General features: G+C 38.8%; 1 protein-coding gene across 2 annotated transcripts; it reads right to left on the bottom strand.

Annotated features, from left to right (window-relative positions):
- Positions 1–225: 225 nt before the first annotated feature.
- LOC102234260 (cytoplasmic dynein 1 intermediate chain 2-like) lies at positions 226–25,964 on the bottom strand. 2 transcript variants are annotated; one of them, XM_023336819.1, is made up of 17 exons: positions 25,882–25,964; positions 23,653–23,764; positions 23,183–23,300; positions 20,809–20,896; positions 19,785–19,874; positions 19,383–19,498; positions 11,633–11,722; positions 10,577–10,739; positions 10,398–10,497; positions 8,731–8,856; positions 5,130–5,276; positions 4,928–5,041; positions 4,356–4,489; positions 3,263–3,407; positions 1,897–2,037; positions 1,647–1,772; positions 226–1,139 (listed from the first exon to the last, which is right to left on the bottom strand). In XM_023336819.1, exons 2-17 carry the CDS (start codon positions 23,752–23,754, stop codon positions 1,026–1,028), a joined length of 1,914 nt encoding a protein of 637 aa, XP_023192587.1. In that variant the 5' UTR covers positions 23,755–23,764; positions 25,882–25,964; the 3' UTR covers positions 226–1,025. The 2 variants fall into 2 exon arrangements, with proteins under 2 accessions (XP_023192587.1, XP_005799405.1); XM_005799348.3 differs by lacking the exon at positions 19,785–19,874.
- Positions 25,965–26,083: the final 119 nt, after the last annotated feature.

The raw sequence follows: 26,083 nt of genomic DNA, 5'->3' as shown, positions 1-26,083 counted from the left end.
ATAGAAGATGGAAAATTGGTCAGCATGTTAAAAAAACGCCAGGAATTTTAAACACACCAATACATAGCACCAATGACAAGAAATCTGTTTGGAGGAGACAAGGCGAGGCTTTTAAACTGCACAATGTAGTAACCCTTGCATGGTGGTGGCAACATCATGATATGGGCCTCGTGAGCCGACAGTGGTGCAGATGAATCTGTTTGGTGAAAATAAACAGGGAAGAGGCATGTATCCAGATTCTTTAATTAACCTGAAATCAACAGAAAATTGAAACTTGGACAAAAACCACACATCAGAACTGGCTTTGGAACAGAAAAACCAGGCCAACATCAAACTTCTGGAAAGGACCCAACCTAACTCAAATTTAAAATGTTCATGCTGAGAAATCAACCAATTTAAATTAGTTTGAGATAAAAGATCCATATATAAGAAAGAAGCTTGCAGATGTCTATATAAAAAAAAAAAGTGTACATGTATGCATGTACTGATGTTTAGTAATCATTCTATGCTGAAACTGAGTGGTTCAGTTTATCATTAAAAGCCTGTAGTTAATATGACCTTCGAGTCCAAGGTGAGTGAAAGAAAACCTCTGAAATGATCACACCACTGGATTATTTTAGACCTGGTTGGTTCATCATAACTTTAATAGAAATAGAACAACTAGAGCATGACTGACATTTCTGAGTTTGTGCAGTGGTGCATCTATTTGGCTTGCAAAACACAAAAGTTAAGGCTCTCGTCAACATGCACCAACATACTGACAGGTAAAGATTTTACAGATAAACATTAAGGCATCTGGTTGAAGAGAAGACGACCATTTTTTTTTATTTATTTATTTTTTAATAAATGGCTTCATGTTTGCGTCGCTGTTTGATAACCCTGCTGCTTGGATCTCTATTTGAGGAAGACTGGTGATGGAAATCGGAAAACATTTCATCCTACAGTCATGTGGTCAGAAAACAGGGCTGACAGTAACGAGCACCCAGCTGATCCCTTAAACGCCGCAGCGAGCCGCAGAGACGAGCTCACGCAGCCAGACGCTGAGCGGCGAGCTCCTCCGCGTCGTCTCTGTTCTCGTTGATCTCTGCCAGCGTGCAGACGAAGCGCGTCCACTCGTCGTTTCGCGGAACTGCAATTTGCTGAAAGGAGGGGCACAGAAGAGTTACTCCAGGCCATTTGCGCAGATAATGGCTAAATAACACAGACCCGAACTGCTCAGAGCGGTTCATTAAACGATCCTTTAAATACATCTCATTAGGCTGAAGTGAGTATTTTAAATAATTAATCACTCATTTGTGCAACAAATCTCAGGGTGGCTACACAGTTTGCATGTCAAATCTCTTCTCCAGAGTGAAATGTCCAGAGTTGTCATTATTTCTGGTTTATTTTTAAAGGTAAACTTTACTCTAAACTCAGCACATATTCAGATGTAGAAATTAGAAATTTAAATGTAGAAACTGCAACAAAAAAAAAAAAAAACAGGAAAATGTATGGATGGACAAACGGAAAGATGGATGGATGAAAATGAGGACAAAAACAAACGGGATATGGAATCACTTTCATTCCCTTTTTTAAGTTTTCATACCAATCATGACCTGGAAAATATTAGTGTAGCTCATGCCGGATCAACAGTCATGTTTGCTCACCTCTTTAACCTCATAAACAAGAACGCGTCCATCGGAGTCTCCCACTGCGATCTCTCTCCCGGTATGAGCCCATCTGACCCTGTTGAGGGCCGGGCTCCCCTCCACCACAACGCTAGCAGTGGGGACCTGAAACAACAACAGCAGCCGTGCAGAATATCAATCAGAGGAGGAACGGTGCTCTGCGGACAACTCTGCTGCTGCTGCTGCATGTGGAGGCCAGGAGAGGAAGGTGCCAGAGGAGGAACCGTACCTCAGTGTCGTTGTTCAGGTTCCACAGGTCCAGGTGGCCGATGCCGTCCACGCATGCAAACAGAGCCGGGTGAGTGGGAGACCACATGACGTCATACACGTAGTCGGAATTGTCTTCAAATGAGTAGAGCGGCTTGTTATTCTGCACAGGAGAAACACATGGGAGCACTCATTCTGATGAAAATAAAACATAATGTGAGTTTTTTCACACACTGGCTGCTCAGAAACTAGAAAATAAATCTTATTCTGATCATTTGTGACCCGACTGTTACTACGACTTTACTTACAACTACGATATTTAGACAGGACGTTAGAAATGACACAATGTTCACTTGCATATCACACACTGCTCTCTCTTCTGCCTGGATAATTTCTTGAAAACTTCAAAATAATGCAAGCAAGCTTAAAAGGTTACAAAAAAGAAACGGTTTTTATCTATATTTTCTCTTCATTACATTTGTTTAAATTGATAATTAAACCCGAGATTCTAGAAATGACAAAACACTGTATTGTTTAACATATTGTTTTACAGATTATATTTATTTAGACTTCGGATGTAGGTCAACTACTATTAAAGATGATTCAAATAAAAGTTTTTGAAAATATTTTTATTTAATTTGTAAGTGTTTGTAATTGCAATTGTAATTTTTAAGTGAAGAAAAATGTATTTGGAAATTGGATTTGGCTTGAAAAAGCAAGAGATTTTATTTTTAAGCCCTAAATGCACCTCTATGTATCTCCATCCATTTCCCCAGCTTCATTGTTTGCCACCGCCATATTTCACTGTGGGAATGAACTTCAACAGCGCATGTGTAAGACTCAATGCCCACAGGTCCAAATTCTGCGTGCCATAACGTTTCTCTGTGCCACTCTCAACTCCAACATGAATTGTGTGTCCAAGTATTATTTTATGAATCAAATTACATCTATTTTTATCTGTGCTCTGCCTGATTACATCAATGTGAAGAAATGTTCAATATTATTAAACTTTAGTTGGTACTCATTAAATGCAAAGACAGCTATTAGTCACATTTTTAACAGTTTAATGGGTTTCATCAGTACATACTGGTGGAATCGGCCCTTTAAAGACATTCATGATTTTGATGTGGCTCAAAATGAAAATGAGTTTGACGCAAAAGATGGAATTTATTTCCAGTTTAGGCAACTGGTTGCACTGCTTACATGGTAAGAGGGAGAAAAAGTGAAACTGGTTTGTTTTGTACAAAGATGCAGAATAAAATCCCAATAAAACACATTGAAGTCTCTTTCCCACATGACAAAATTAGAAAAAGTTGCTCCAAAACTCACAACCACTGCAGTTTAAGAAACCCCTCATATCTCCTCCGTTCGCCTTTTAGCAGTCTTACCTTGGTGCTCCACAGTTTGACGGTCCAGTCGAAGGATGAGGTGACAAACAGGTGGGAGAAGTCCAGCGGCCCTGCAGCTGTGTGGCAGTGGATCCCGGTGATGGGGCCGTGGTGGCCCTCAAACATCTCGCTGATCCCCGCTTTGCTGTGGAGCGCACAGATCCGAATGAGCGTGATAACGAGCAACAGATGTGAAGAAGTGACCCTCGGATTAGATACGCATGCTCACACTATGCCAAAGCTTTCAGAGCAACAAAACCCTAAAAAGGTTAACAGTTGGGTTTGCTGCTGTTCGTGACTATTTAAGCGTTTCATTAAGCATGAAGGGACTCAACAGGCGCAGACGGACCTCTCCTGGACACGCTCACAGTAATCATTTACTTAGATCATGTAATTAGCAGCAGGGAGGCAGAAAGTGCCCGCGTCCCTTCAACCACATGTTGCAGAGCTGTTATCCAACTGAGGCTCTGATAATTAATGTAGAGGGGTAAATACTCAGCATGAGTGATGCTTATGCATTATTAACTGCGATGAGAGTATCACACCATTGTAAATGAGGTGGAAAATTATTCCCCCCAATTACAGAGGTGATTCTGCTGTGCAGAACCTCGCAGCGATGCCCTCTCTGGATGCACTGCGGAGGTGGCTGACACGCCACCGAGCGGCTGCGCTGATTCAAGCCACATTTCGACACTCGGGGAGGGCAGCTCCGGACTCACAGACGGGAACATTGTGGGATGAACTGCAGTTTTAATTCTCTCTGGGACAACGGACTGTAAACAAACTGTCTGGAGCGCAGAAACACGCCAAGAGGGGAAAAAATGATTTGTTTCCCCTGCATGTGTGCCCTGTTTATATTGAATGACCTTTGCAAACATAAACTGACAAGCGGAAAAGAAAAACAGGATGACTGGGCAGGAGTGAAACCTCAAACAGCAGGAGATCAAGTGCTGGATTTGGGCTGTGCTGGGAAGCGAGTGGGCTTTATTTATTTGACACCCGGTCCTAGGTGGGCTTAACAGGTTGCCTCAGCTTCCTGCAGGAGTTATGGAAGAAAAAAAAAGAAAAAGGGGGCGGGGGACTGCGGTTGCACCTTCCATGACGACACGACATGTAGACGGAGCCGTCCTCGCTGCCCACCACAAAGTTGTTGACGTCTCCGAAAGGGAAGGACATGGAGGTGACGGCGACGGCTTTGGACTGCTTGAAGACGAGCTCCATGCTGTCCTGTGGAGGGAAAACATGGAACAACGTCCGTTACGGATATCGCGTTTTGTTGCCAAGAGCAACCTATTAAACTCAAAGCATAGTTCAATCGTGCGAACCCAGTACTTTGACATCAGGATCTTGGCAGGACAGGTGGTCCAAAACTACTTCCTTCAAAGTGAAGGACGAGTGAACTTGAATGTTGAAATAAATCGGAAGTGACATTCAGCATGAATGAGACTCAGGGTAACATGTTTTAGTCTCCAGTGAACAGAAAGAGAAGTTGTGGAAAGTGACGTCGATTTTCTGCGCTGTGTTAGAATTGTAGCCTGTAGTTTTAGCAATGGCAGCAGAAGAAGTGAAGTGTTGGCCACGCTTCCAAATATTGAATTAACATAAACAGACACTTCGCTCAGATCAGAGCTTCTCTGTTCGAACAGAGGTTTGAATTTTCCTCACCTGCGGCTGGGAGAGCATATCCAGACTCCAGGAGCAGATCTTGCCGTCCGTTGAGATGCTAATCAGGTTGTGGGCGTTCTGCGTGCCGACTACGTTCACACAATACACCGGGTGCTGCGAACGCAGTGAAGGTGAATTTATTTTCTGCTACTATGTTGAAGATAAATCAAGTTAATTCGCCCGCGTGGGGCGTCCGCAGTACCGTGTGTGCTGCTGCTGAGAGCGGGGTCCTCTGCACTGGGGTCCTCTTACTGCTCCTGTTGTCCCACAGAACGATCTGCCCAGAGTACGTCCCTCCAACCACGACGTTTGGGTGAAACTTTGCAAATGCCGCAGACATCACGGCCGACTGCAAGACCACAGACAAAAAGGTCAAACAGTGAGATCTCTGATACTTGTCAAACAAATGAAACATTTCAAGTGAACTTTTGAGGGAAAACTTGACTCAAGGTTTGCATTTCATTAACTGTGGGAGAGACAGACTAGAAAATGAGGTGATTTATTTTTTAGTGTTGCAATGCAACATACCCGAGTAAAGCTGATGCTTCCAGCTGAGAAAAGGTCAACAAAAACCGCCTCCGAGAACCAAACTGAACTGGTTTATGTACGTTTGGCTTCCAGGAGCCAAAATTTCTGTGAATCTTCTAAAAACGCTAATGAGTAATATTTCTTTAGGTTGTTCTTCATATTTTGCCTTCTTTTTCACTCATTTTGGTCACACTGCATTTTATTAAACCAATTAAAATGAACCACCTATTTTTTTCTATTCCTTCAAACATCACTTTCAGACGGGCCAAGTGCTGCAGACGACTGTCAGACTGCACAAATCACCAATATGTTCAGGTGTAGAGACAGAAGAGAAAATCTGAGAAAAAGCAAAGTCTAAAGACGAACTTGGTATGGCCTTCAGAAAGCCTGAATAAATTACTCTTTCGCCTGTCGCAATAAATTGGTAAATCAATCGCATAATAAAATTAAAATGAGCTTAATGATTTCCATTCTGGTGATTAACATTTTTTTGAAGGGTAGTTTTGTTTATAAAGACTCCATAATCCATTTTATTTATAATTTTGCTTGTGTGTGGTTTTTATTTCCATTTTCTTCATAGTTTGTGGTTGTGTTTTATTTTGGGTATTTAAAATGAATGGCAACTCCAGTGTTAAGTGTTCTGTACAAAATTAAAGTACGAGGGCAAACTTGCATTATGCCATTTCCAATATACGAGTTAAAAACAATATCAAAACAACAATATTATCATTTATCGCAGTTACTTCTTGGACAATTCCAGTAAAAATTGTTATTGTGACAGGTCCAATTACCCATAATATTTTTAAATGTTTCAGATCACCAAACTGAGTGAAGTTAAAATTGCATTTATTAAAGTAATTGCTCCCTAATCCCAATAACTAGTCAAGCAGTAGTGATAACTGGCAATGGACTGCATTGCTATGGAGGAACTATGGCCCACTCCTCTGTGAGCCTGAATTGTTTTAAAATCAGTCACAGTGTAGTGGATAGGAGCATAAACAACCTGTTTAAGGTCACTCCACATCAGGGGTCAGAACCTCCAGTTCTTAAAGGGCCGGTGTCCTGCAACTTTTAAATGTGCCCCTGGTCCAACACACCTGAATTAAATGACTAAATTACCCCCAGAGTTCTCCAAAATCCTGATAACCCGATTATTTCATTGAAGTGTGTTGAAGCAGAGATGCAGTTAAAAGTCGAAGGACAGCAGTTCTTGAGGACGGAAGTTGAAGACCCCTGCTTTACAGCATCTAAATCGATTTCAAGTCTAAGCTCAACTTTGCTTCTTGAGTCACTTAAAGGTCAGATATTCAATGTTAGAAAGCAGAGTTCATGTTTCCTTTGTTTTCAGCCAGTTGTCCTGGTCTTGAAACAGCAAAGCAGCTGCAGATAATCACACTGTGTTCTTTTTCTGAAATGCTGTTTAATGCCATGTGTAATCTTCCACAAATGTATTTTTTTTGTCTCTGTACACAGAATATTTTTTCGCAAAAGTCTTGGTCATCATAAAGATATGTTTGTGTTCATTTTGATCCACGGTGGTTTTGACCTTGATGGACGTTGCCTTTCAGTTGAGATTTATTCAAGTCCCAAATGGGCAATTAATGTTACAGCAAGTACATAATCAGTCTCTTTACTGAGTCATGAATGGTTTGCTAACCTCTCAAATCCTTTGAAAGCATTTTATTTCTCATCCGTTATTGAATTTCTTCCATGAAGTGTTGCTTTTTGACATGCTCTATCCTACTTCATGTTGTCACAATATCCATTTAAGTGACTTTTTCCATTTCATTTTTTTCAACTTCAGTGGAAACTCAAGGTACAACACCCAACGCTCCCATCAAGGTAAAACTAAGTACAGCAGTCGAGCTTCAAGCAGCATGTTTCTCGTCATCACACTCCAGCTGGAGTTGCAAGGCTCACAAACAAACTACTGCTGAACGTTCCCAGATCCAGACTGCAATCTGAAGAGACAGAGTCCCTGCCTAAAACCCACTTGTAATTCTAGGACTTCTTGATTTTTTTAATTTGGTACTTTATTTTATTAGTTGCATTTTAACAGAACTGTATTATTTTTATTTATCCTATCTTTGAAAATTACAGCTAAAATTAGCTTGAGTTATTAAACACAGAGAAGAGTGGGGGAAAATATTCTGCATTATTAAAAACCACCGTGAATTTAAAGAATCTGTATATTTGCTGCTATGTACGAAAAGCTAAATGAACGTGAAAGGCGTCATCATTTTTAATGTAGTGACATTACTTTAACAGCAAAAGGAATAATTATTGCTTTTCTTTTCTAATTAAAAGCTAAAAAAATCATGTTTTAAATTTCTGTTTTTGAATTTGTGTGTCATATTTAAATTGCTGCGACATTTTACTTCAAGTTTATCTTACTGACCCCATGATTACAGACAGGTAACTCATCACCTGCCTCATATTCTTCCAGAATATTAATAACCAGTGTGTTCTTTTCTGATTATGCTTCATAGTCAAATGAAAAGGTTCCATTTTGTCCAGGAAAACAAAAATGAAACCAGATTTGCATATCCACCAGTGTTGACAAACTAACTTTCTAATAGAATCCATGTTTGTTTGAACTGCAGTGAAGGTGTTATAAACACTCTGACCGCTTCAGCTACAACCACCTTTTAATCAAATAATCATCGAGAGGGAAATAATGCGACAAAAACGTAGAGAAAAAGAAAAAAACAGCCAGCTTTTGAGCCAACTTGGAAGCACAAAGCAAACTGCATTCACACTTCTGTTCAGTTTTATTCATCTCAGCAGCGAGCCTTCGATGACATCCGCTCTGAAGGCAACATGTGGTTCTACTCAACTCGTCTTGGTGAAGGAGCCTCGGGGCAGCATTAATATAAAGCTGAGCAGAGCCATGGCGCTCAACGGCTCTCCCAGCTCACTCTGTCTGAACACAGAGCCCTTGTTTAGATGCACATGATAACCAGCCCTGCGCCCCCTCCTCTTCCACACCCCCAAACCCACCCAGACTTAATCCTGCTGCAGCTCTTGGAGTCCGTTCAGGTCTTGCGCCACGGGTCTTCTCCAGAACATGTGTTTGTGGAAAGATGTGGTGGAGGTGAATGCCAGCGTGGTGAACTCACCATGTGAATGGAGGCAGGAAGGGGGAGCGAAAGGGTTGGCGCTGCTCCACACTTGTGGAGCGAGGTGGATTTTTGGGGGTGGGGCAGGAAAAAAAAAACAAAAAAAAAACAGAAGGGAGTTCAAGAAGGAAAAGTGAGGGATGTTGGTTTTGGTACCTGACAGTGGAAGACGTATTCTGGCGTGGCTTTCTTGTACTTCATGTTCCAGACTAAAGCCACGCCGTCTGGTTCGTGTGGAGCCTCCTCGTTGTTGTTGTAGGAGGCGACCAGGAGCTCAGGATACTAGTGAAAGAAAAAAGAAAACAAATGGATAAAATAGACACACTCCTCACATCTAGTTGTATTTGGAAAAGCAACAGCTGCCAGTATAGGGGTGGGCAATATGGCTTGAAAATAAAATCTCTGACTTTTTGTCATGTCAGATCCAATTTTAGTACATTTTTTCTCGCTTTCTTTTCTAAAAAACAACATCGCCAACATGAAGTATTTAATGTTTTTATTCAATCTCCTCTTCTGTGAATTTGTACGATGGAGTATTAGGGCCAGGCTACAAGAACTTTTGTTTAATTACGAGAATAAAGTCATAATATTAGCAGATCATATATTCGATTTTACCAGAAGAACATCTCAAAATTAAGAAAAAAAGTTGTTTTAATAAAAAAAAAAAAAAAGCTTCTAGTTATCAACCTCTGACATGAGCAGTTTAGTTGTGTGGCTTTTTTCTCCAAAATAGACCCAGTCGTTTGCTCAGTCGATTCAAGTCCTACTCCTGATAATGATTTAATGCTGACTTGTTAAAAGATAAAGTATTTTATTATTCGCAAAACTGATAGCAAAGTATAACTTCACAAGATGTTAAAATTCTTCATTTTAGTTTTTTGCTATTTTTTGTGAAGGAGCTTTCATAAAACTACAACTGAAGTCTCCTAATATAATGACTTTATTGATATTTGAGGCATGATTTTATTGTAAAACAAAATTGTAAAAAAAAAATTGGCCCTAATATTCTGTCGTAGCGTTGACCTGAAATCAAGATCCAAAAATTAAAATCTGTAAAACATGCTTGTCAAACAAGATGGCGAGTTGACATCACTCTGAACTATGGAAATAAAACGAGATGATGGATATTATTTATTTTTTTAACAAATAAAATTTTCAAAAGCCCAAACGTCTACGATGAAAAAGTGACTCTTTTCGTACATATTTGTGGCTCGTTTCACACAGCTAGTCCATTTCAGATCCTTAATAATATCCTTTATTCCTTTTATTATTTCATAAAAACATGACTACTCCAGGAACAGTTAAAAATTAAATTAAATTAAAAAAAACTTTGTTTCAAAATGGTGATAAAACTGCATCCAAAATCAAAAAGGAAACAGCATCTAAATATACAAACACGTTGTGGATGTTTGCAGGATGCTGCTGAGGTTTTTCAGGTGTTAATGTTGCTCTTGGCTAGAAATACAGTGAACAAAGAGGTGGTGCTCAGTCACTGTCAAAATCCATTGCAGAATCAGGAGTGAAATGACCTTAGACACCAGAGGAAATAAATCATTACAGCCGACGGACTCGGGTACAATGTGTACGGGACCAAACTTGGTTTTCCTGAGGGAGTTTTGGCTGAAAGGGAAATGTTGTCAAACTGAAGCAAGGTAACCATAAAACATGATCAAAGCCCTTTAAAAAGCCAATTAGAAACCATTACATTCAATTTTTCCTTCAATTTTTTTTTTTTTTTTTAAGAAAAAGGAGTTTGATTAAACAATTGCTTAATGGCGCTTTGAGGGATGTGTTAAAATGGTGCAACTGTCAGAGAAAATCACCAGCGGAGACCAGTCCAGACAGGTGACGACCCGATGTTTGGACCAGCGCTCGTCCATGAACTGCCTGTTCAGTGAAAGCTTTGCTCCCGCCTGAATTTCCCTGGAGAGGAAATAACATCAATCAATAAAAAGTAATACTTCAAATAAAAAATTACGGCTTTCGAATTAAGCACCATTACCCTTCCTTGTCCTCCAGGTCACGACCGCTGTAGTCAAATAAGATGTCCACGTGCTCAGAGAGCGCTCGCTCGATAATGCGGGTGCTCTGGTCGAAGAAGTTAGCAAACTCCTCGGAGTGGAGGATCTGGAGTTTTTCCTCCTCGGTCAGCTCATGCGGCGGGGCTTGACATAGAAACGGAAACTTATTGTTGTGGAGATGTGGAAAATAAAAAAAATTGGAAAAGTAAAAAAAGAAATCTAAAACCTTTCCATTTTTGTTAAGCCAAAACCACAAAGGTTAATGGATTTTATTGGGATTCTATGTGGCAGACCAGTACAAAGAGGAAGGACAATAACTTTTTTTTTTCTACAATTGAAATTCCTGAAAAGTTTCAGATGAGTTGCAGTTGCAAGGCTTACTAGCAACGTTGTTGCCTGTTCTCCGTGAAAAAATAGTTTAAGTCAGTCAGACGGATTGGAAGAAAATCTGCGAAAAGGATTTTTTTTTCACAGGTTTTCTTTGATTTCAATCACATTGTGTGGATCACACTGTGATGCTGCCACAACCATGTGTCACTGTGTGGATTACTACAAAGACTTTTGGTTTTTTTCCCCAAAAGTAGGTCAAAAAGCAACATTTTTGTCTCAACTGACCAGGGTAACCACCTGGCTTAAGGCAAATTGCAAGCTGGACTTTTTTATGGCGTTATAAGTATGGCAATTTCACACAATAGTTACTCTGTTGCCAGATATTTCCATCTGAGTTTTAGATCTCTGCAGATCCAGATTAATAGTAGGTCCTCTTTGCTGCTTCTCTAATTAATGTTCTGCCTGCCTGGCCTTGTGATGCTGGTGGTTTTCTTATGTTCTCTACCAAAGATCTGAGGTCAGAATTACAGTTCTAAAGGCAGTCGATTTTATTTTAAGGTAAAGGGCTCTGGATTCAAAAGCACTTTGTGATGGTCTATCTAAAGATGTATGAATGTCTTTGGGGGGCATCTATGTGATGCTCTGTAAAAATCCCAACAACTCCAATTGAAATTTTAGTACAGTTAGGATTAGTAGTAGTGAATTACCTTCTTCTTCTACTTCTTTCTGGTACAGTGTCTCAGTTTGGTCCTCGACTACTGGTTGAGCTGGAGCAATTTCTTCCTCCTCTTCTTCCTCTGTTGATCAAAAAGTCATAAAAACTCAGATTACAGATTAAACGAGCCTCTACAAACTTTATCTCCAGATGCGTAAAACAAACCCTAGAAGGTTACATCCTTGTGATTACCTGTTTTTTGTCAGATTTCTATATTACAATAGCATTTAAAAATCAAAATAAAGTGGAAAACTTTCTCAAGAGGAACGATTACGCCGCCAAACGGATGCTTCATGCAGCTTGGCTGTTTTATTTCACACCTTCATTATTTTCGCTTTCAATAAAAGCTCCACCCAGCGATTACGGGCGCAGCAATAGAGTGATTTTGTATCGCTGCCTTGCATTTGTTTGGTTTGTCAGCACTATGTTGCTTTTCAAAGAGGAACCTGCTCCTTCATAGAAGGGAAGTTTGTATTAAAGGGACACGGCGCAGCGGGTGTCTTGTTGTCATAGGGACCCCTGTCTTTCCCCAACTGTTAATGAGACACAATCCATTCAAAGGGAGTCTGGCTGTCAGTGTAGCCGTTTCCTCTGTGTCCCAGTTGCAGGTTGCCCCCTTATAGGCCACGGGGCAGAGGGTGAGGAGCAGCTGCCTCGGCCCATCCTTTTGGACTTGACCAGATGACGGCATGGTGCAAAAGCAGATGGTGATGCAGGGATTGTCTTACGCACTTCAGAGGTGGCATGGGGATGGCACAGAGGTTTTCCGCATGGCCGCCTCCAGACAAGCCTCCCCCTGAACGGCAAGCCTGCGCAATTACCGTCCTAGCAGGAGGTCCTGCAGCTCCTATTCAGGCTCCGAGAATGTACAACAAAATACAGGCCACACCAGCTGGCAAACTGCACACAGGTTTCACCTCAAAGAAGACTAACGTGATTCTTCCCAAGACATCTTCTCGAGGTGGTATTAAACGTAAAATGAAAGGAGAAAAGACGCAATTCAAACTGGGGAGGGGAACGTTCTTGCTTTGTTTCCAAAAGCGTTTGCAGTTAATCTAAGATCACCACACCACAAGCAAGAGTTTCTCTCCCAGTGCGATAATCTAAATGATAATGTCATCCATCACTTTGTCCATAAAGTGATTTATCCCTTTCCTCAGACGGAGGGTTGAGGGACGAAGGTTATTGGGAGCGCTGATGAGTTTACAGAATCGGGTTGATGACACGAGTCATTTCGACGTGCAGCCATACCCTACTCCCAACAGGAGAAGGTTAAAATCTTTCCTTTCAAGGGCCTCAATCAGGCTTAAAGGAAAACAGTAATCACTGTCTTTCAGCTAGTCCCGGCCGCGCTCGTCAGCCCTTTCCCTGGCGAGGCAGCCGGAGCAATCAACCTGCCAGGCATTAGGAGCGGACAGACAATCTGAAAATAAAGGGTATAATGCACCTGCCAGCCAAAATGGCCATTTGGAGAAAAGCTAGTGATCCTGGTGACCCCGCTGGGGGGCTGTGCGCGCGTGCGGGTGGGGGGTAGAAGCAGCAAGGGTGGGTGGGTTGCATTTAGCAGAATTCACCCGGATCACCAATGTCCCATACACTGACACCTCTTTCAAAGCAAGTCCAATTATGGCTTTTGTACCACTTAAGAAATAAAAGCTTTTTTGGGGGGGGAGGGGGAGAGTTGCAGTATAGGACAGGGAGTGGAGGGGTGGAAAGAGCAACGGCAAGTCCAAGTCAAAAGACAACCCATTAATGCAAACATGGTAAAGGATAAACAAGTATTAAACAACTGTTGTACCCAGCTGGAGAAGTCAGCCAGGCTTCGTCTTTAGCGCCGCACTTTAAGAACTCAAAGATCAGAGATGTACAGAGCAAAATTTTGAGATTAAATTTTAGTCTTTGGCTTTTTTAAAGCTTTGATTTGCTGATACAGATTTTAAAATGATATAAGCAACTATAGGAATGGCACTGAAAGGATTTTCTACAGTCTTTCTTATTTCCGCTGTTGGGGGTGCAGCAAATCAGCGCTAAGGAAATGAAATTGCACTTCTGGTTTGGCTGTTTTGCAAATGCTAGCCAGTAGCATGTCAAGTAGCCTTGCATCTAGGTATTTTAGCAGTCAACACTGCATTTTTTCCAACCAAATATTTTGAAAATGATCTACTGAAAAATCCACAAATAGGTGAATTTTCTACAAATAATTTAGAGTTACGGTCTAGAAAATCTATGGATAAATTTCTCCACGAATACTCCATTCAGTCTGTTATCTGATGAAAGTCCAGCTCTCTTGCAGCCTGAATTCACCACAATAAATCTCCACATGTCATTAAAATATAGCTACTTTTTAAATAGCTGTGATCCCTCTGCCTTCATCTAAAGCTAAGCGAAGAGTTGTGCTGCTACTGCAACCTGGTAAAGCTTAGCATCGTGTGATCAAGGATTAAAAACAAGATCTGATTTGAGTTTTCAACCAGCCAGCATATCACTGGTCTGGAACGATCAAGCTGAAAATCCTATGTTTCCAGGCATTAGCTGATATTTCTCTATTAAACATCATTTACAAACCCACAGAAAACCAGTAGTCTAATACCACAGACATACAATAGTACTACCATCGTTCATCTTAAAAGTAAAGTGGTTCTAACATAAGTATCTAAACCTTCTAAATAGCGAACGGCAGTATTGGTTGAAGGAAAAAAGTAAACCTCCGGGAGACTCGCATGTCAAAATCAAAAAGGGCGCACATTAATAAAAATCATACAATGAGAAAAATTAAAAAAAGAAAACATCACATTTTCTCCTTGAAATGATCAGCTACTCTACGACAGATATTCAAGCACTACTAATCATCAAGTGCATAAAAGCTGACCACAATTCCAAGTGGCACTTGAAGCAAGCAGGCCTTTAAGGACTTTATGATTAAAAGTTTTGACCTACCTCTAAATTTAAAATGATTAAAACAATCGCATTCAATTAAATATGAGATTTACTGAACCGCTCGGCATACTTGTGTTCCTGACAAGTCTTTTGAAATGCAGTGCTGAACCAACCAATCCACCCTCCACCCTCCCCACAGCGTCCAACAATATCTTATTCCATAATTACAGCCTTGTATTGAAGACAGCATATTGATGCAGTCTGGGAATACTGCAGCATTGACACGTTCACCAGTTTAGTAGATTAACACAACACTTCCTTTACTACAAACTCCACACATATGGAGAGCCATCAATGGATTGGAAACAGAAATTAGGAAACAAACAGAGCCAATGTAATTGTTGAAAATTACACCTGAGTCTTTCCTTTTTTGTCATCACAACTCTTCACAAGTTTCAGTGTTTCAGACACTAAATATATCAGAAGTAAGCATCAAGGGCACTCGAAGTTTAGCCGATATACTGAATGTATATTTTTTGCATGCAGAGCATGAATGTATGACATTTGAATATATATTAGCTGGCAAAATATCGCATCAAAGCAACCCTTTGCAAGAATGACAATCATGAGTTGATATGCTGTGCAACTCTAACGGAAAGTGTGCCGTTTACATTGCTGCAATGAAAAGTGTTTATTCAGTTAACTTTGCAGTCAGGATTTGTATTGAATTTAATAAACCAATTCTTTTAAATTCATTAGTGTTGTTTTGTGAATTTAAATGTCAGCTTTATCGCTCTGAAAGCAAAATATTCTTCTACAGGTTTGTTTTTTTAAACTCAATAAACTTTTATGATAGGAGTTAGTCATATGGTCTTGTACAGCCTCGGAGTACTAGTTAAACTAATTAGATGTCTCACAAATAGCACTGTGGAAAAAATCGAAAGAACTGAAGCCCAACAAAGTACAGATGCACCAGTTATCCTCTGTTCATCCTCCAATTTTCAGTCTGACCAAATTTCTTGACCAGTGACGAGATGATGAACCACAAAAAATTTGACTTTTATTTTTTAACAGCTAGGTGAATATTTTGTGCTACTATCAGCAGATCTTAGCAACAAATAACATTCCAGGTCAGCACTCCATTATGTCTATAAGGTGTTTTATATAAATATTACAGGAAGCACAAAAGGTTTAAGAGGTTACTTAAAAAAACAGTTTTTTCTAAGGTCTGTCTGCTGCTCACTTGGCTGAAAAGTCATCTTTAAAATATGATTTTAATGTTTTTTTCCATCATGCTTACTTGATAAGACTTTATTAACAGTAAGATGACAATTTAATCCAAAACATGATATTGTAAATGTAAAAAACATTTTTTCCCCAAATTATATTGAAAACGGCTGCAAATTATTTAACATCGGATCTAGGAAAACAAAAAAGGATACGATAAAGAAAGATAATGTATTGGTTTTGAGTATGGTTTTATTATTTTCTTAATATAGTTAGGACAAAAATTATTTATGAACACTGGTAAACTCAGGTTTAACACTGGTCGTTCAATTTTACCAGCATGTTTCTTCTGAGCAGAGGTAATGACATTTTGGAGTGGCCCGGACAGAGTCCAGACTTGAGTCTGTGGAGGGATTTAAAGATGAGGGTGATGGAAAGGAGGCCTTCCAATCTCAAAGACTTGGTGCTTCACCATCAAATTGTTAAAAAAAATGTTATTGTGGAAATATCTTCCCTTGATATAACTACAATCACACTTCTATCAAATCAAATTCCATATTTAAATTGAAGTAAAACCATTTTTTAGTCATTTTTTCAGATTGTTCAAATATTTTGCCAATTATACCTTACAACTATGGTGATTATAAAAACAATCAGATGCCTTCAGGTTTGTAATATCAAATAATGGAGCATCAGAACAATTTAGGTCCCAAAAATTATTACTTTTTTGTATTGTGGCTACAAATACTTTCTTCTACACATAAAAATAAGATAAAGACTACAAGATTTCAAGGTCACTAGGACATCAAGGATTGCTTAGTAGCTCCATTTTGCAGCATTAGCAGAAGCTTCTCAGGAAAAAAACAAACAAAAAAATTAGATAGCATTCTCCTTGATTGCTCATTGTTGTTCTCGCTTATAGGTGTGAACATAGCTGGTGATCTCGAATCTTCAACTCGTTTTTCTGGGATGTCAGGAACACACAGTGGGAACCCTCAACCTGCAGCAGCCAGTGCGCGATAGCCGCTCCCTCTAATGCCACCGCCTGCTGACCTTGAGAGTGCGGCACCGCTGCCTCCTTTCCACAACACAATAAATAACTCAATCAGAAAGCAGGCCAGACGCCACCCCACGCATCACAAATGTGGCAAACGGGAGCAAGATGGGGAGGCATCGCCGTCTCATCGGGCGCCAGAAGTGATGGTGTGAAAATGCACAATGTCACTGAGTGCGTTTTGTTATGTGCCTGTTCAGTGAAGGGAGAAGACAGGGGAAGCGAAGGAGTTGATGAAATGATTACATAGTGGCAGAGAGGGGAAGGGGGGGCTCTGTGTTGAACAGCTGGAAGAGAGCATCGTTGTTTAACACAGTCTTACTATACCCAGTGGAGGCCAGAGAAATAAGGAGCAAAAAAAGATGCTCTTCATCCTTCACTAGTTTGGTTTGTAGTATACCCCCACAAGCCCCTTTCCAAAACAAGAGAAAAATCTGACCTTATGCACTCTGCATGTCATCTCTGAATTTTCTACACATCAGTATGTTTAAAATCCAAACCAAGCTTTCATGGACTCTGAAGACGTGTGTTAACTGGTGCAAACTGAGATGAGTTAAAAGACAAATTCATCCAGTAGCTTAAAGTGAAGGTTCAAAACCAAAATCCTCATCAGGATGTCAGACAAGGCCATTATTCATCATCTGTCGTTGCAAAAAATAAAACAAAAACAAAAAAAAAAATCATCCAAGAACAAGCAGCTCAACTGGGAATATTGAATATTTAATACAACATGTGTTCAACATGTGGATTTCGGCACAAATATTCTGTTTGTCCATCCACATGAAAGCTTCAGAGCAGCAATTACATACATATCAACACGCTTCAGAGGCAATAAGCAGCTGAACGCACAGCGCTTCATATCTTCCGCTCCAATCGCATTTCTCCTTCCTGTCACTGGTTTCTCATCCTGCTCGCTAATTACACCAAAGCCGAGCTGATGGTGGGGTTCAGAGGAGCAGAGCCCGTCTGAACTGAGTCTCTGCTCTGACTTCTTGTGTTTCCTACATCTCATTTTCCCATCACTTTCATCTCAGGGCTTTGTAAAGCTTTTCCACACGTCATTCATTTTCCTCTTTTCCCCAAATATTCCCGTTACCTCCCCCTCCAACCTCAAGAAATAATACATATCTTAAAGAAGCAACATTTTGAAACCTTATTAGTCCGAACATAACGAATAAGTGGAGATGAACAGAGAAATCAGCTTGTGACCAGAACTAGATGATTTTTAGCTCGACCTGTAACTTGCAAATGCGAAACTCTTTTTGTCATTTCCTGCAGCGCTGCAGATGACATATCAAAGGACTACTAGGTCATGGTAGCAACAACACTCTTCAGTGTGGAAGTTGTTATAGCAGTAAGAAGACACAAAGGTAATTATTTTCAGTGTTGTTGAATTGCTTAAGTGAAATCAGAGAAGCGGTGGGATCCAGGAAGCTTTTTAAAAGACTAAATGTCTGTGTTTAATTCAAGCATTTAGGATGCTAAAAATAGCATTCTTTTCACATCAATTCTGTAATCATTTTCTTAATTTAAATAATAGTAAAACCTGTTTTGTCAGCAACTGAGCTCTCTTACATAGTGTGACGTCACCTCTGCTCCAAATAGGGTCACATTATTTAAAAGAAAGTCAAATAGCTTCAATATTATTGAATATTAGATCTAACTCACATTATTCTCATTCTTCTTTCCTTTCCACGGTGAACCCACCACTCCCTGTGAGCTTTAGCATCTTAATCGCTATGAACTATAACAGGTGTGGGTAAGACAGTTTGCACTTCATCCAACTTTGCAGCTACATTTGGAAGGTTACATTATTTCATTTACACCCTGATGATTAGTATATATTTGAAGAGAGTATGAAATGATCCTATTAATATTACTTTTTGCAACATTGCAAACACAAATGATTGCTTGGGTACAACATTTAGTAGGATAATACTACACAATTTTACACACTGTATATCAGTATATACTGATTGTACTGATACGAATTATAGGCAATAGTTTATATATCACGCAATATGCACTTACACTGGCCTGATGAATGGTCTCTAACTACCCTTAATGCCCCACAGCTGATGTGTATCTTTAACTGCTGAGACATTAAAGCTCACTGAGTGGCAGGGAAATTACATAATGGTAAAGAAAGAAAAGTGTCAGCAAATGTGGGTTAATTGTAATTAATATAGTCATCGTAATTTTCAAACATACTGTTGCAATTAAATATTTCCCTGATACCATGCAGTCCTACTGATGTCGCATCCAAGAAGTCCTTTTAAATTGCACACTCGGAAATTGCGATGTTGACTGTGATTTGATATATTGTGCAGCTCTCGCTTCTAACAAGATATTTAATGATCGCGTAGGGACAACTAAAAAAAAAAAAAAAAAATATATATATATATATATATATATATATATATATATATATATATATATATATATATATTAATTAATTTTAGAGAGAAAGTGGAATCAGCTAAAATTGGTAGAGACAGGGCAAAGTTGCATAAAAAAAGCACGGATTTCAGATTTTTGAAAAAAAAAAAAAAAAAAATCTAAAAAAAAAACAAACATAAATCACCTTCTTTAGCCTGGGCGGGGGCTGGTGTCTGAGTCTCCTTGGTGTAGGACACTGTTTCACGTGGTGGGAAGTCCACCTGTGTGACTTTGGCCATTCCCAGTTTTGGAGTCACACGCCTATAAAACACAGAACAACTCAAACTCTGCACCACCTAACATCAACCATCCTTAATATATTTTGCAACAATTCTCACCTCACTCAGAGAAACTCTTTAGCTTATCTAAAATAATTTGTCTTTCTTGGTACCGTGAAAGAAATTGATTAGTTCACAATTTATTAGAACTATATAATCAGATTTTTTCAACATGCATGACGTCACCGTTTCTCCTGGACTGAATCAACTTAACAATGACCCTGAAAGCTAAAGTAATCATGCCATAGATTGAGAGAAAGGAAAATGACCAGGAAAGGAGAGAAGAGAGTGTCCAGTACCCCAGCTCAGAATCAGAGTGAAGTTGAAGAGTGGACGGGTCAGAGTCCCAGTGCAGAGTCCTGATTAGTGTCACAGCAACAAGGCAGCATTAGTGACAGACAGACCGACAAGCAAGCACAAATGAAGAGACCAGATAATGTTAGCATCAGAACATGCTGATGGGAACGATCGAAAGTCTGTTCAATTTATACCATTACATATCCAATGCAGATTTAAATTCCCAGCAAAAAGAGAAAAAAACAGAAATTGAACAATGGATCTGTCCAAACTTTGTCACACCAAAGGCTTTGAGCGTTGTGTAGCCAGAATGGTGGCGGTGGAGAGGGGATCCCTCTGGGAGAAAACATGACCTCCATGTGTGTAGGAAATGGCCATGCTGGTGAGGGAAATGAGTCAACACGTAGTGGGAACAGCTCACCGGGCCTGATGGGACACTGGGGGAGCTTGAATTTCAGCCCAGGGAAGGGGGCTTTAATTAGGGGTTAAGAAGTCCCCCAGGCGTCACAGCAACCCGCTGTTTCATTGTTAATTTGGGAGCATTCTAATTTGGTGGCACATAAATGAAATAAACATGTCCTTGGTTGGCATAAATTTGTCATCATTCACTGCAGCAATGGCAGAGCTAATCTGAGTTTAAGCTAAACTGCAGGATTTACTGGCATCTGTAACCTTTATGTCACAGTAAAATGCAGCAACAGGCACATAAAAGCAAAATACACAAGCTGACAATGCGTCTCAGCACATTTACAGCAATATTTACAGCAAAACACATCTGCAATCTGCAAAAGGCTGATCACATGTCAAAGCAGGAGAAAAAAAAAGAAAAAGAGAATGATCTTTTATAAGAGACGCAATGAAGCAATAAATATCTAGAATTTGCTTTAGGTAGGAAATATCTTCCGAAACAGGGAAGCCTGGATGCTCTCCACACTTGTAAATTTCTGCGCTGCGGTTTGGACTCTTGCTGAGGGATTCTTGGGTGTGTTTGTGTACCTGGGTCCCACGGCTCCGTCAGAGTCCTGGCTGCCGGTTTCACTAGGAGTTTCCGCTGATTTGGGAGCAGGAGTCATGGGAGGAGGGGCTACGTTAGAGACAGAGACAGAATATGGTCGGTAAGCTGAATGGTTCACAACTCAACAGCAGAAACACATCAACGTGTTGTTGGATATGTTTTACCACTTAAATCTTGGAAGAATGTATTTTATGTGTAGGAAATAGTGAATTAAGCAAAGCATAATGCCTCAATTTGCAAAAAATTGTATCTGGATTAAAGAAAACATTCTAATACTTTTAGAAAAATTCAGCCAATAAAAACCTACGCACATCTAAGCAAACTTAAACTGCTTTAAAAACACAACCATGGTATCATTGTCTGATTTATGTTCCAAACAGCTTCTGACTTTTTAATGGATCTCTTCTGCCACCTGCTGTTTAAATAGAGAAATTGCTCAGACGTTTTGCACACAGGTTTGGGAAACTTTTACACACACACTTTCTTTTAGAAATACTTTTTGTATAAGGATTTTCTCCTAGATCAAGTGTCTGAAACCTGTGGCTTTTAAATGTAAAAGCAAAAGAAGAGGGTATTTTTAGCAGTTCCTTCATGTGGTTTTTGAAACATCACATACGGTTTCCACTACTAATGCAGTAAAAATTTGATTGATTGATGAGTACTTCTATGAGATTCTGTTCAAATCCCTCCCTTACCTTCTGCTTTATTTTTCATAAATATGAGACAACTCGGTTTGTAAAGAAAGACTATTTTCTCCAATAACAATTAAATAAATTGTACACAACATGTTTGAAACTTGATGAGTAAGTTTTTGTACCAGAGTTTCAAGCAGCGACTCTACTTAGTTGCTTTAGGCAGTGTAGAACCATCTCTTAATTGTAAAGATTGCTGAATTTGTTTCCAGATCAATTGGACATTTTTGGGAACAAATGGGTAATTTTCCTTTGGGAATCAATGAAGTATATTCTATTCTATCTCCGACAAGTTTTTATTAAATTCCCTTAGTATTGTGAGAGTGCATTATGTTCATTTTTATACTAAGTATCAGCTTTCTTCAGTTCTCATGGTTGTTGTCTATAGGACTTACAGTAGACTGCAAACTATTAGGAGAACAAGGCTGACATAAACTTACACAAAAACAAAACACCACAATATTATAATGCGGTTTGCTTTAAGAGTCAGTCAGTCTACGATTGTTAAAACAATAACCCAAATTGAAGAAATATTCAGTTATTTAGCATTGGTAACATAGTAGATATTCATTGCTATCACAGCCATCTTTATCTTTTTAAAACTTTATAAATTCTCTGCAACTTGTAAACACCACCATGCCGTAGTGTCAAATTTTATTCTGCAAATTTTGAGCAATACAGAGATAAAAGCAGATATGTTGCAAATGAACAATGTATGCATGTCTCAATGTTGCCCAAATTTAAGTTTCTCGACTCAATCTACAGACAAAACTTCAAATGTGCATTTTGACATATTTGTTGAAACTGTCACTATGTCTTGACAGTATCTTTCTCATATAATGTAGGACATACAGTCTGTGAATAAAAACATCTGCCTTCACCTAATGCTAACGAGATATAACCAATCAGACCCAGGAGGAGGGTATTACTGCTGTCATTCACAATCTTATGTGGCGTTTGCTCTCTGCTACGCTGCAGCTAGCAGAGACTGTTGTGAATACTCAGCCTACTAAACAAGAGGAGCTTGAGCTTCTCACAAATTATTTGCCTTATAGCATACTGTCACGACATGGTGACAGTTTTAACAAATATACATATTTGTTATTATATATATATATTTTACATAATTAATGCATTGTTGATCAATCAGATTATTTTCATCCCTGACAATTTCAGACACTTTTATTGTTTTACCATACAACAGAAAGAGCATTATCAATTATGAGACCTAGATAGAATCTGTATTGACGGATCCAATGAATTTGCGTACCTTAAAAACTTATGATTGCTAAAACTCATGTTACTTTATTACTCTTACAGTTAGAGGATAACATCAACCTGGATTTGTCTGCGTTTAAAACTAGCTTTAAACTGTCTGTGTTGTTTTTAACAACGTAGATAAACAGGCTCAGGAAATCTGATTTTTATTTTTTGTAGTGAAAAATGGAAAAGAAAAAAAAACTCCCAAACTTTCAAAACAGCCAGTCATGCACAACACAGTATCGAATTGAGTTTTTCTTTTTTTAAGTAGATTTAAGCAACTGTCTGACCTTTATAAATTATGCAGCTAAACAGTTGTGACTGAATTAGTTTTGATCTATGCAGTTCCATAATTACCAAGACAGTATATAGAAGCAATCCAGCATCAGATAAATAAACATACCAACTGCAGCATCTGGTGTTATCCCCATACTTTGCAGAAGAGCGTCAGCTTCTCGTCTTTTTTTCTCCAGGTCGGAGTCATCCTGCTGTTGTGAAATGTCTTTCTGCTGTTGGTCCGCCTGCGAACAGAGAAACATCAAGCATTCAGGACTATTTCAGGAATCAACATTACATTCAGCTGCTCTCGTTCAGACCTTGCTCTGAAGGAAGACAATAATTACCTTTCTAATTTAAACTAACAAGGAAAGAAACTCACAGCTGTCGCAGAAAATGGCAAATGCAAAAAGACTGAGATGAAGCTCAGTTACACTAGAAAGCCTGGAGGAAGAATCGTTTTAGAAGATTTGAACATTTCCATGATTGCTTTTCATTTCTGTCGTGTACATTGAACTTGGCCAAATATATTTTCCATTTCACTAATGAAGATACAATGTCGGACTACGACAAATCCTTAAGTCAGAAAATTCATACCTTCTTTCGCTCCTCCTCCTTCCTTCTTTTCTCCTCCCGGATTTGTGCCAAACGTAGCTTCTTCCTTTCGAGTTCTGCTTTCAGCTCACTTTTGTCAGACATGATGTCACAGCTGTGGGAAGGGAAGGAAAGAAATATACACTGCTCAAAAAAATAAAGGGAACACTCAAATAACACATCCTAGATCTGAATGAAAGAAATATTCCCATTGAATACTTTGTTCTGTACAAAGTTTCATTTGCACAACAGCATGTGAAATTGATTGTCAATCAGTGTTGCTTCCTAAGTGGACAGTTTGATTTCACAGAAGTTTGATTTACTTGGAGTTATATTGTGTTGTTTAAGTGTTCCCATTATTTTTTTGAGCAGTGTATATATACTGTATATATATGCTAAACTGTTGCATTAGATTTCCAAGAGGGATAAGTCAACTTTAAAAGTCACGCCTCTTTCTGATGATAAGCCTTCCACTTAAGGATTTCCTTAGAAAGATCCTAAAGGAAACTCACCTACACTTAATGGTTTTCTATGTTTCTTCTGCGACCACACCAGTTAAATATTTCTGATTGATTTTTGACAAGAGGGATTCTTTCTCAACAACAAATAGCTTTCTCAAAACAAAATGGGAATTTTGGTTTGCATTCATTGGCGTGCATATCTTTTAAAGTAAACTTCATCTACGCATGTCTAGAAATATACACAACTATCCAACAATCTTAGGACAGCCCTTAGCTTAATCATGCTTTCCATCACTTTTGCACTAAATTATTTACAAATATAATAAACAAAAAAAGCAAATATGTTTGAGTGTGACCAGAAAATAATGCAAATCAAGCTCATCTTACTAATGCAACTCAATAAGGAGAAAAGAGTAGATGCCATTCTTGCACAGCAAAACTTTTTTAGAAGGCGCTGTTTGCTTGAGAGGCAGCGCTTTCATAGCTTTGCTCTCTAATCTTTTCTAGCACAAGTTACAGCAAAGTGAGAGAATCTGGTAAGATGTGAACCAGGTTCCCGATTATGACAAGCCACAACTTTACATTAAGGGACCTTAATCGGCTACTGATCCAAGTGAAAGTAGGAGATATAAAAAGGGAAAAGTATATTTTTGTAACAAATCACTTTAAAGAACAAAACAAAAACAAAAAAAAAGCCTGACATATAAATTATGACTCAGTTGATCATCCACTGCCTCGTACCTCTATATGAATAATTGTTTTTTGGCAGCAACATATTATTGTCTGTTGGTTTGTTTTAATTTTAAAAAAGAAAGAAAATTAACTCCTTGTATTTACAAAATTATACAAAATACTTTCTGCTGTATAACTTTTTATTACATCTGGTGTAAGGACAAAAAAAAAACAACAACAGCCAAATGCACCTCGATGTGCTCACAAATAGTTAACACACTGCAGTACCTTTTAAACATAAAATATGTCACAGATTTTCATTTGTTTAAATAGCAGAAGTCAGTGTGCGTGGATCTCAGCTGTCAGTACTGATAACTTATTTAGTTGTAACACTTAATCTATTGTCTATATAATATGCGAGTGGGGAAAAAAATTCACGAAATTTTGTAAATACTAAGTCAGTGAAATGTTTTAGAAGATCTATATGAAAAAGTATAAATAAAAGCAAAGCATTAAACACATCTTTCAACAAGATGCTTTTTGGTCACTGTCCACTCACGGTCATTAGATTAGGTTAAATGAGCCCCACCCTAAAGCTAATACCTTATTTCCATATGTTCTTAGTTCAAAACATTGCTTGACTGATTGTAATTATATATATAAAAACGTTAAATGATATAATCTAAAACTTGTACAACTTTTAAACTTAAAGCCAATTCATTAAGCGTCGAAATTTAATGAATAAACTGCAACATTCAACCGCTGGCCTCTCTACTGCTAGCATTAGCCTTCCTTGTTTTTCATAATTTGCCTTGTAGCTTAATGCCGTCCTTTTTTTTTAAAATCAGCAAGCTTTCGCATTTCAGGTTACATTGTAACTTTTTATGGAATGTGTTAATATAGTTCATGCAACAGAAAATGTGTCAATTTAACCAACGCAAACCTGAAGCGACTGAGTTAGCTTAGCTGCTAGTCAACCGGTAGAAACTAAAAGCTGCTGAATAAAAGGCTAATTTAGATTCTAACACCACTACCAAAAAGTGAACTGATAAATGGCTTATCTTATAATCATCTTAATAATAAACCTTGGATTACAAACCTCGAAGTAGACTTCCAACTTGACCACCAAAACAAAACAATTGAGCTGCCAACTCAACTACAGGTGCCGAGTAGGTTCAAAAGGGAAAATAAACGGTCAAGCGATTCACAACAGGTGCAAAGAAGGAAAACATTAATACTTATTGTTTTGTACGGTATTCTAACGAATATAAAAATAAAATAGTAATTTGTTCAACATTATA

Source organism: Xiphophorus maculatus, chromosome 7, assembly GCF_002775205.1.
Source record: "Xiphophorus maculatus strain JP 163 A chromosome 7, X_maculatus-5.0-male, whole genome shotgun sequence".
Classification (NCBI taxonomy): Eukaryota; Metazoa; Chordata; class Actinopteri; order Cyprinodontiformes; family Poeciliidae; genus Xiphophorus; species Xiphophorus maculatus.
The sequence above is the reverse complement of the archived record's forward strand: the minus strand, read 5'-3'. Positions and strand labels throughout refer to the sequence as shown.